The sequence below is a fragment of the Myxine glutinosa genome, chromosome 6 (genome assembly GCF_964187855.1).
Source record: "Myxine glutinosa chromosome 6, kmMyxGlut1.1, whole genome shotgun sequence".
NCBI lineage: Eukaryota > Metazoa > Chordata > Myxini > Myxiniformes > Myxinidae > Myxine > Myxine glutinosa.
In genome coordinates, this window is record NC_136266.1 from 56693200 (window position 1) to 56705699 (window position 12500).

General features: G+C 43.3%; 1 protein-coding gene across 6 annotated transcripts in view; it reads left to right on the top strand.

The window, feature by feature from the left end:
* Positions 1–12500, top strand: part of LOC137429812 (tropomodulin-3) — a 125328-nt gene that overhangs the window by 38841 nt on the left and 73987 nt on the right. For all 6 annotated transcript variants that reach the window (XM_068120083.2, XM_078779888.1, XM_078779891.1 and 3 more), the window contains one exon: positions 10084–10233. In XM_068120083.2, the coding sequence (XP_067976184.2) occupies positions 10114–10233 (120 nt within the window). In that variant the 5' untranslated portion in view covers positions 10084–10113. The remainder of the gene's footprint in view (positions 1–10083; positions 10234–12500) is intronic.

Consider the following 12500-nt stretch of genomic DNA (forward strand, 5'->3'; position numbering starts at 1 on the left):
AGTCTGTCTGCATTGGCATAAATTAGAACACCAAATTTTCTCGAGCAGGTATTTGGAGAGGAATGCTAACTGCCTTGGGAAAGGAGGTGAAGTGACATTTTGGATTTGAGCCCTCCCAACTCCCCACCACCCCATTTCAAAAAGCTTCTCGGTCGCTTTCAAGAAGGGCTCCCACTTAACGTCGCTTCACCTTTAACGTGGCTTTTAGTATACATCTCTCCACATAGTCGTGGCCAAAAATATTGGCACCCTTGCACTTTTTTCAAATAATGCACCATTTCTTCGAGAATATTGTTGAAATTAAACAATCTTTTTTTTGAAGAAAGGATACCAGTCCCCTACCGAGGGCAGCAGACCGGGATTGAACTCCCTTACATTCCCAAATTTGACTATTTTTGTGTGAAGGTTAACAGGCTTGCTAATTAATAGTCACAATGGTGTTTGATGTGGAAAATTTTATGACGTCCCCTAACGAGGCACAGTTCCAGGCGTTAAAAAGATAGGAACTTAGGACGTTGGCCAAATACTTTAACGTGGAGGTCTGACTCAATATGAAGAAGACAGAGATTCAGACGTTTGTGGTAGAATATTTAGTGGGAGAGGGAAAATGGGAAGAGGTAGCATTGGATTGGTTACCAGAGGAAAAAGGAAATATGGACCTCTGGAAAATGGGGATGCAACTGCAGCACCAGGAAAGATTAAAAGAGTTGGAATTGGAAGAGAGGAGGCAGCAACAAGAGGGAAAAAAAGCAGAAAAGGAACGAGAACTCGAGGAGAAAAGAGCAGCAGAAAGAGCAGAGGAAAGAAAAGCAGAAAAGGAACTCGAGGAGAAAAGAGCAGAGAATAGAGCAGAGCAGAAGAAAGGAAAGCTGAAAGGGAGTTGAAGGAACGGGACATCAGAGTATCATCAGAGTGAAATTCAACTCGAGGGGCTTGAATTACTGGGAGAATGAATGAATGAATGATCGTTTTAAGGCCATTTTCCCCGCTAGAGCGGGGGTTAGCCTGGGAATTACTGGGAGGATGGAGAGAAATCTTATCCTTGCCAGCTAGTTCGGAAACAAGTCAGAATTCTTGGGATATTGGTAAGCATGTAAGACTGGTTCCACCCTTTAATGAAAAGGAGATCGGCAAGTTATTTTTACACTTTGAGAAGGTGGCTCAGATGTTAAAATGGCCTGTGGAGTCATGGACTGTTAGTACAAAGTGCTCTGGTGGGTAATGCTCAATATATCTATTCGGCTTTACCGATTGACCAATGTGCAGATTATGAGACAGTTAAGAAAGCCATTCTCAAAGCCTATGAATTGGTCCCCGAAGCTTACCGACAAAAAAATTAGGAATGCCAGGAAGTGGGAGAATGAAACCCATGTGGAGTTTGCCAGAGAGAAGGAAACTATGTTTGATAGGTGGTGTGACTCGAAGGAGATTGGGGAAGACTTTAACCGATTACGACAATTGATTTTGGTGGAAGAATTTAAAATGTGTCCACGCGGACATTAAAGTTCATTTGGATGAAAGAAAAGTACCTGAGTTGTATGAGGCAGCAACAGTGGCAGATGACTATGCCTTGACGCAGGATGGGGTTTCACAAACCTAACTTCCCACCTAGAGTTAGCCTGGGGAGTTGCATTAAATCAGGTTTGGAGAGCAAATTCTCATGGAGGCGGCCCAGAGAGTTGTATCGGGCAAAATCTGGTACCTCAAATTTTAGTGATCAAAAGACTGACTGTCCAAGGCAGACCTACCTTCCAGGGGCAGACCACGGGATTTTCCTCCCGGCCTAGTTGCGATTTTTGTAAGAAACCTGGGCATTTGATGTCCCAATGATACGCCCTGAAAAGGAGAAATCAGGATCGGCTGATCGGCACGTCAGGCTATTTCAACTCCAAATGCATTGGCCATTGCGAGAAATCGTCCTTGGAGGACAGTGAATTGTGAAGGTCCCCGTGTCAAACTTACTGCATCAGAGAACGACCTTGTTCAAGAGGGTTACAAACCTTTCATTTCCGAGGGGTTTGTGTCACTGGATGGGGACTTAACTAACCAGAGACCTGTTGGAGTATTGAGGTACACGGGAGCACATCAATCTTTGATGCTCAAGGGCATTTTGCCATTGTCTGAAAAAACTGCAACTGGGGCTAGTGTCCTCTTACAGGGTGTTGGTGGCTTCGTTAAAGCTCCTCTTCATGTGATCCATTTAAAATTTGAGTTGGTGTCAGGACCAGTCACCGTAGGTTTGCAAGCCACTCTTCCTGTGGAGGGAATTTTTTTTTATTTTCGGGAACGATTTGGCCGGTGGTCGAGTTTCAGGTAATCCGATGTTGGTTGAAAAGCCCAGCATGGAAAATAGCACAGCATAGTTAGAACAGGAGATTCCGGGTATCTTTTCATCATGTGCAGTGACTCGTGCTATGGGTAGTAAGCGCTCTGAAGAGAATGAGAAGGAAGGTGATGTGGATTTGGGTTCTATAGAGATATTGGAGGAAAGGTCTGGGAGACACGGTAGGAAAGGGAGTGACACCAAGGAACCTAATGATAAGGTTTCATCTGGATCTAGGGATAAAATGGAGTGTCCGTCGGAGACATCTGGGAACGAGGCTGAACAAACAGTGCTTGTCCGAAAGACTTTTTGAAGAGAAACACAGAGATTCTGAACTCCAGAGTGTGATTGGTACAGCCATTACAGAGGAAGAGGCTATCTATGAAGGTACCTGTTGGTTACGTCATGAAAGGGGAAATACTTATGAGAAAATGGAGACCACCAGAGGTACCAGCGAATGACGATTGGAAAGTCCATTAACCAAATTGTGGTACCACAACCGTACCGGAAGGAGATATCGAGTTTGTCACATGAGACACCTTTGGCCGGGCACCTTGGAGTGAACAAGATGTGTGAAAGAATTCTGGCACATTTTTTCTGGCCAGGATTGCGACGTGATGTGGCGGAATTTTGTAAATCTTGTCATTCTTGTCAGCTGGTGGACAAACCTAATCAAAAAACCCCTTCAGCGCCTTTAAAACCGATTCCACCTTTTGAAGAACCGTTCAGCCGGGTCATTATTGACTGTGTAGGTCCTTTACCTAAAACTAAAGCTGGACATCAGTATATGCTGACCATCATGTGCACTTCCACTAGGTTCCCAGAAGTGGTGCCTCTTAGGAAAATTACTGCCACAGTTATTGCGAAGGCCTTGATTAAATTTTTCACACTGGTTGGCCTACCTATGGTCATCCAGTCTGATCAGGTGCCAACCTCATGTCAAAGCTTTTTCAACAAGTGGTACACCTGTTGGGAGTGAAGCAAGTGAGGTCTAGTACTTACTATCCTGAGAGCCAAGGGGCCTTGGAAAGGTTTTACCAGACATTAAAGAATATGATCAGAACTTGCTGCTTTGAATGTGACAAGGATTGGAATGAGGGAATACCCTTATAGTAAGGGCATTTTATGAGATATTTCACAAATCTGTTAACTAAATTGTTACCAAAAAATTTCTTCACCAATGTGTTTGTAAAGGTGTGTAATAACATGTGTTAAAATGTTGAAGTTCAACTCCCATGGGAAACCCAGAAAAAAAGCTGTTGAATTCGGGTACCAAAAAATTATTTTCGAGAATTTTTATTTTTTTTAATCGGCCCTTAAGTAACTTATGAGGGGTCAAATAAGGGTTTTTCATGATTCTGAGTTGATTGTTAACATTTATATTTTCACTTTTACATTTACACACAAAGTAGCTTTTATTTCACATACATATATAATACTCAAGAGTTATTTCTCATTCACAATGTCAGAAGTTTCAACAGTCATTGTCTATGTCTTCTTCAGACTCAACAACATCATGACTGCAGTTTCTGCATGTAATGCCATTACAGACTCCACAGGCCGAGATGCACGTGACCCCATTCTTCTTGCAGCTGCATCGCCGGTTGCTGCAATCTCCATGACAATTACAGCTCGTGAACTGCAATAGCTCCTCAGGAGCCGTGGGGTCCAGTGTTGGAACTGGCTCATACCCATGCACACCTTTTGTCCATCCATAGTCACTGCGGTTCAGAGACATGCTCTGTAGAAGGATCCAGTCCCGGGTCTGCAGGTAGGCACGGAGTGAATGTTGTGCAGCTGCACCCTCTGTTGGAGGTAGAGTCTCTGGTTTGATCACCCACCCCGCTGCCCAGAGTGTGTCACCTGGAGTGAGGAGTGGCTGATCATGAGCCAGGGAGGAGGAAAGCTCAGCGAGGGGGAGAAACATGATCGCGTTCGTTCCTATCTGTTTCCTGTTCGTAAATGGAATAATCTTTACTTCAGTTCCTCTCAGGATCTTAGCTTTGTCGAGTGCCTTCAACTTCACCCGGGGGAAAGCTGCTGTTGTCTGTGGATCTGGCAAAGGTGGTGCCGGAGAGGTGACTTCGATCCAACCCATTGAGTGAAAGGGAGTGTTTCCGTGAATAGAGACAATTTAAATCTATATTGTCTCCAACAAACTGAGTGACTGCATTGTTTGTTTCCCCAACCTCCATAAAGACCACCTGATCATTACTTGACAATTCACTTTCACTGGCTGGCACTTTGGCTGTCATCACTGATTGATCCTCAAGCGCAGCATCAACCGCAACCTCATCATTGATCTGTTCATCGGTTTCCTCCACAATGGTGTCAAGAGTGCCAGAAGTATCTGGAACATCATCTCCACTCCTACTATTAAGGAAGCAGTATTTGTAGTTTTGTGTCTCCGTGTAAGACTCAGTGTATCCCAGCCGGTGGAACTTGTTGAGCATCCATTTTGACCCAAATCTATGATCAAGTTGTATGGCAAGCCCCATTTGGTGTGGAAATACTCCAGACCGAGGTTGACAGGCCTTAATAAAATCCTGCCCCCAAACGGCAACTCTTTCGTCTGTCTTGACAATCGGTCTCAAGAACATCTGAAGGCTTGCAGGAACAAGTGTCAGCTGACTATCGATGTCAGTCATACTGTGTGTGGTGGGGTATGACTTTGGACCTAAATCAATCAAGGCAATATCATTGGATATGAACTTGAGTGCCGTCTTTATGATCTGAGTCTTCTCATCTCCATGGTCAAGATTAGCATGATGCGCTCGCAGAATATTGTCGGTGCCATCTTTGAGACAGAGTACATCTGCCCTTCTTTCCTGTGTTGTGAAATACAAGGTGTCTTCGTATTTCTCTAGAAGTTTTATCTTTAGCCAATGCTTTGAATAAGAAAGGCTCTTCTCTGGTGACTGATCAAACTCCTGCAGCTTTTCATGGACTTGGTCCATGTTCATTACCCCATGCTCTAATTCTGAGTCGAACCATTCGCAGAATTCAATAAAAACTGCCTCTCGCTCCTCATCAATACTCCTCTGTCCTCTCTTCCTTTTTCCTTCCTCATCAGTCTTGGACAAACTGTCACCTCTCACAAACATAAGTTTGCATCGCAAATGGTACAGTGTTTCTTCTGCTACCAAGTCGTTGATCCCTTCCAGGCGTCCAGTGACTTCAGTGCCCTAGTCATCCCCGCGACTCCGTGCTGTCTTCAGCAAGCTTGCCTTCAGTGTATCTGCAGTCAAATTATCTGGCACTCTGTATTTCTTTCTAGCTTGTGCTGGATTATTTTTGTCGAGCTGGGCTGGTTGGTTGCAAAGAATGCATACATCCTTATACAGGAGGTCAACTGACTGTGATCTTCTAGAACTGCAGCCAGTTGATGAACTGAACTCACAAGTAGTGCGTCTTCTCTTCAACTTTGATGACTCTTTCTCTGCCTTTGATGCTTGAGCTGACTTCTTGGTGGTTGCAACAAAGTTGTTGTACAGATCATTTTTACACTTCTGGTGGTACCTCAGTTTTCCTTCCTTTTGAGCCTCCTTCATACGTTCCACAACAGTAACATTTTCGACAGTTTCTGCTTGTTTCAATAAAGTTGAGTATCCCTTTGGAGTTGCCTGTATGAGCCTTTCAGCTGGTGTATCCGAGCGTGCACAGATGAAGCAATTGAGCACAGGTGGAGTAACGTCTTCATCCATATTGCTAGACTCCATGTCCTGCAAAGTAGAAAATGAGATATATTTAGAAATTATTTTTCCACAAAGGAGTGTCTGTGGTGAAATATAAATGTTAACAATCAACTCAGAATCATGAAAAACCCTTATTTGACCCCTCATAAGTTACTTAAGGGCCGATTTAAAAAAAATAAAAATTCTCGAAAATAATTTTTCGGTACCCGAATTCAACAGCTTTTTTTCTGGGTTTCCCACGGGAGTTGACCTTCAACATTTTAACATGTTATTACACACCTTTACAAACATATTGGTGAAGAAATTTTTTGGTAACAATTTAGTTAACAGATTTTCATATGTTTCCCTTACTATTATTGCTGTTTGATACGAGGGAGTCTGTTCAGGAGTTATTGTGACTCAGTCCTTTTAAACCCATGTTTGGACATGCAGTTCGAGGACCGTTGAAACTAGTGAAGGAACAGTGGCTACAGGAGGAGGCGCAGTCAACAGAGTATGTGACAACTGTTCGGCCCAGATTGGCTAAGGCCTGTGAAGTAGCGAGAGGAAACTTGAAAGTAGCACAGGACAAAATGAAAGTGGGACATGACAAGACTTCTCAGATAAGAAATTTCAGTCCTGAGGACTGAGTGCTAGTGTTGCTTCCAGTTCCTGGTCAGCCACTACAGACTAGGTATTTTGGTCCCTATGCCATCGAAAGGCGGGTCAATGAAACGGATTATGTGGTGACAACTCCCGACCGACAGAAAAATGGCAGCTGTGTCACGTTAACTGACTTAAGAAATATTATGAGGGGACGCCTGTGGAAAAAATGGCTCCTTTGTCACCTGTTGTACCTGTAGTCGGTGTGCAAGAGAATCCAGAGATTGAGGCCAGTGTGAAGTTCGATAGCATTGATGACCAGGCTTGCCCCAGATTGACGAACACTGAAGTGTTAAGGAACCTCGACCAGAAATTAGGTCATTATGACGAGGGAACAACAAGGACAATTATCCAACCTAATTTCTGAGTTTGCACATTTGTTCACAGATGTACCTGGTTGGACTGACCTGGTATATCATGATATTGATGTGGGGGAGACCACTCCCATGAAACAACACCCCTCCCGGATGAAACCCTGTTAAGATGGATTATCTCCAGCAGGAGGTTTATCCAGATTGAATTAACCCTGAGGATTCCTGTGCGTTGTTTGGAATTTTTGTTGCTTACGGGACTTGATCAGCCATAGTTTTGATTTGTAGTTTTATGGGTGTGAGTATTACTTTTGGTTGTTGAAGATACTTTTTGTATGGAAATAAAGTTTTCACCGTGTTCAAACTTTCTTCCTTGAAGGCGGGGATTGTTACGGATTCGTCACTTCCGCCTTTGTTGTTATTATATACTTGTAGGATTTTTAGTTTCAGGTATTATTGTTGTTAAGATTTCTGTGTGAAATGGAGATTACTTTAGTTAAAGGTAAAAAGAAATGTTTGTGGAGGAAAAAGAAAAACGTGGCAAAGAAACCCGAAGAGGAGAGGGGAGGAAAATCGGCTGGGGAAGGAGACAGCCATGAGTCGCATCAAGGTTGCGAGCGGACTTCTCGATATTGGTCTCGAATGAATTGAGGCTTCCCGTGAAAGGGATTGCCTGTGACATCGTCCCATATTGCAATTGCAATTAAACCTGCGTCTCAGGTTTTGGGACCGAGCGTGAACTATTGTTGGCGGGAAAGCAAGCGCCTCCATTACAGGCCGATCTGCCATTTTTTCCTCGAGGAGGCCGGCCGCCTGGTGCATCGTGTTTTGTCATTGACATCATCCCATATTGACATTCCCATATTGACATCATCGTGCGGATCGCCGTTGGTTTCCATATCGGCTCTCATCTGCCCGAGCCCTCACCTCGTAACTCCTCGTCCGCAACCGCGCCGATACCTGCCTGTTGTTCTTGCCGTTCTGCACAGCTTCGACCTTCACCCAGCATGGGGATTCGTGCATGGACTTTGGGATTGTTACATTCCACTCGCGTTTGGCGTATCGTGAGTTTATTGATTGGAGAGTATTGGGGAATGATGGTACCATCATATGTATTGTTCATGAGATGCAAATGATATTTTCATGGTACTTTCGTTAAGAGTGTTATTATTGTGTATGTGAGAGTTCTTAATACAATTACTTATTTTGTTCTACACAATTGCATTGGTGTGGTTTTACCATGGCTTATTAGAACACTCAAAATAACAATTCTTTCTGCCGCGTTCCCTCTCGAGACTCTGAGGGGCACCGTAACCGGAGTTTGTGGAGGTAACACGTAACACCTCCCTCTACCCTCACCTCCCCCTCCCCTCCCCATTCCACTCCCCCCATTCCCTTCCTCATCCCTCCCTCTCCTGCCTCCATGCCCCCCTTTCCCCTTCTCCCTGGCAACGCCGGGTACTCCTGCTAGTGTTTACATAAAACAAAATGAAGCCTTCAAAGAAAAGAACACCTTCCCTACAGTCAAACATGGAGGAGGTTCAGTGATGTTTTGGAGTTGCTGTGCTGCTTCTGGCACTGGGTGCCTTGTATGTGTGCATGGCTTCATTCAATCCGGAGATTACCAAGGCATTTTGGAGCGCAATGTTCAACCGAATGTCAGAAAGCTGGGTCTCCGTCAAAGGGCATGGGTCTTGCAGCAGGACAATGACCCCAAACACACTTCAAAAAGCACCCAGGAATTGTTCAGGACAAAACGCTGGACTGTTCTGAAGTGGCCAGCAATGAGTCCAGATCTAAATCCCATTGAACACGTGGGGAGATCTGAAAACAGCAGTTGGGAGAAGGCACCCTTCAAATCTGGGAGAACTGGAGCAGTTTGCACAAGAAGAGTGGGCCAAACTACCAGGAGAGAGGTGTAAGAAGCTCATTCATGGCTATAGGAATAGCTAGACTGCAGTTATTTTTGTCCAAAGGCTGTTACCAAATATTAAGTTTTGGGTGTCAATAATTTTGTCAATACCATTTCTTTTTATTTTCTGATTTAAAAGGATTTATTACGTTCTGAATCAAAAACAAAGGTTCTGTAATATTAACAGTAAAATAGAGAATTGTGGAGACCAAATACTTTTGTCAATTTCAACTTATTTTAAGAGAAAATTGTGAGTTATGTGAAAAACGTGCAGGGGTGTCAATATTTTTGGCCATGACTATATTTGAGTAAATCAATTGTCCTTGATAAGAGTACATTTACTGCCCTGAAAAATGAGGTGATTATGATGACGTTTCGAGAGTTATCGCTTTCTCAGAGTTCTCCTTTGCTCTGACGAAGGAATTCCAGTAATCTCTGTGTGTTTGTTTGTACGTTTGTACGTTTGTTTGTCTGTGACCGCTGTTTCTCGACAACCACGGGTCCGATATACTTTAAACTTGCCAGGTATATTGCTGGGGACCCGAGGATGTGCCTTTTCAAGGTTTCATATTAATCGGACAATTACTTACCGAGCTATGTCCAAAAAACGATTCAACCAATCAGAGAGCAGCGAGCTATCGCGTGTGCCGAACGTGGCGGACACACTCTGCCTCGGATGGCACATTTGAGAGCGTATTCATTTATTTCACGTTTGCAAACTATGTTGGCGCTATGTTGGCGTTAAACTATGTTTTAAAACTAATAAAAACCCCGGGGGGATTGTCACTGTACTCGCAAGCCGTTCGCCGTTCGCTTTGGCGTTGCGAATGGACCAAAACATTTCATGCACCAAACCATTTCATGTAAAGCGTTCGCCGTTCGCTTTGGCGTTGCGAATGGACCAAAACATTTCATGGACCAAACCATTTCATGTAAATAGAGGGGGGGATATAATTTTAGATATAGATATAGTACGGGCATGCCCTAGTACTTAAAATGTACTCAGCATATTGTTTCCCATGGCAGCAGACACAATATTATCAGCTTTGTTAATGAAATCCATGATTGTTCTTGTCCGCCAACACTTCCCAGAGACTCGTACGTCTTCTATTGTTGTATTATGTTTATTTTTGAAAAGTAATGTAGAAATTATTTAATTTTTTAAATAACCTAACCCATTTAATTGATCGCTTTCTGCAGAGCTATCTGAGTGGCTCTCGTTGACGAAGCATGGCTTTTGTCGGGAGGCATGGGAGCGGTGAAGACCTGAGTGCTGAAGATGTTCTCAACCACCTGACTGATGAAGAATTGAAAAAGCTTGAGGAAGAACTGCAGGATCTTGACCCAGATGTAGGTTCAACGAGCAGCTTGTTCCCTTGCGGTGCTGAATAATAATAATAATAATAATAATAATAATATCGCAGTAATTTTGCTATTATTACTGTATATGTTGTTTTTCATAATATATTTTTGGCAAGTATTATTGGAAGCATGAAAGATTTGGAAAGTAATAAATAATTTAAAGGCTTGTGTGATGCAACAGAAAACAAGATGAATGGAGACGATGCAGGTTTGTCCAAAAAAAATCATACTCACGTCTGATGACTATGAACAAACTTGGGTCTTTAAATTATCTAGATGGGTTAAATGGTTTTGCAATATCGATCGAGATTACCATCTTAAAATAAAATCCATTAAATACCCCACATTGCCTTTTGAAAAGAGTGAGCCATTGTGTTCTCGTACCATAGCATTGTTTCTAAGTTCTGCCTGAATGTATCGGTGGCATAGCTCAGTAAATATTGCCTCCAATAATGATTCAACGAGCAGACTAAACATTAAATTTGATGCTGATTAAATATGTACAGTATTTCTAATAATGGTGAGGTTGAACCACTTTTTATGCATAATAAATTATTTCAAATGTGCAATTGTATGATATATATATATATATATATATATATATATATATATATATATATATATATATATATATATATTGTTACGGATCTCTCCGTCTGCCTTTTTCCCCTTAAGAAGGGGGGATTAATCCCCTTGTCCCTGACTGACCGACGTGAGTCCTGAAGTCCCAACGCTCCTTCCGGTCGGGAGCAGCCAGGGTATTTGGTCTATGAAAAGTCCCAAGGACCTGAGTGCCACTCCTGACCGTGAAGCAGGGGAGGGACTCCCCTGCTCGAACCCCGGTTTTAGATGGTCAAGTTGCCGAGCGGTTTTTAGCAACCCGAAGTTCGAGTCATTAGCATTCACTAACCCGATTCCGAAACGTTGGCCAAAATCACGCCACAGGTGTTCAATGTGGAAACCTCAAAGACGAATGGATGTGAAGAAGAAGAAGAAGACAAAAGTAGGAAGAACAAATATAATTTATTACTAACTATTTACACAATTAAAGGAACCAAGGAGAAGGAAAGAAACGAAAATAATTTACAGAAGGATGGAAGGACCAGAAGACACAGTGCAATTTCTAGCTTATACAGACTTACTTATACTCCAGGGACAAGACACACAAAACAAACTCACGTACACAAAAGGATGGAATGGCAGGAATGGGTGGAGGGATGAGGAGGTTCAGGTTCGTGCAAACGGCAGGGCTGGAGGTGACAGCTCCGACTCCTCACACTCTGGTTCACAGAACGGGCGACAGGGAGATCCGAAGACCGCGGCACGTCGATGTTCGCGTGCACGCACTGGTTGTTCTCAGAGTGCTGGTTGGTATCGCGAGCAGGGCATGCCGATTCTCTTTCGCTTTCCTCTCCACGTGTCTCACTCTCTCCTCCTCAACTGAGCTCGACCTCACTGCTCCTCCTCCACTGAACTGAACAACTCCACTCAACTCTCTCCCGGTGGACTGCCAACTCTCTGACGCATCTCTGGTGGGGGGCGTCGCGTGACGGGTTATATAGGCCACACCCTCAAATCTTCACGAACCTCCCCCGATCGTTCTCTCTCCGCCCTCTCAAGCCAAACCCCTCATCCTTGATTGGTCGGCAAGGGCTGGTTCACTCCTCCCTCCGATGACGAGGGCGGAGACACGCCTTTCTTCTCCGAACCGACCGCGTGTTCAATGAAGGGCGAATGCAGTTGGCAATCGAGGCTTTGGGAATGAAATGGAATCTATCTTATTTCAATTCGGTGCAATGCAGAGTCAATTAATGGGAGACACAGCCTCAAACTAATACACATAATAAGGAAATAACTATTTAGAAGGGTATATGATTTGCTACGTGCATGTATATGGACTAACTAAGAGGACGACCTTTGACCTTTACACACAAAACAGATATTTGCAAGGAATCATTACACTACTCAGAGGGTGATATTTACACAAAAAAAAAACGCAGGATTCTAAAATCCGCAAATATATATATATATACAGACTTGGCATTTAATATGGAATTATTTTTTTTCTTGACCTGGGTTTACTTTCTTAACTCAGTATATCAATCTAGTGAGTTTCTTTTACACTTTGGTGATTTATTTGTTAAAAGAACCATGTCACTGATTGTCTGTCGCAGCAAGAAGTCAACAACAGGATTATATCACAGGTGGCGTGGCAAAATGTACGGACAGGTGCATTTGATGATTGGCTTCACAGT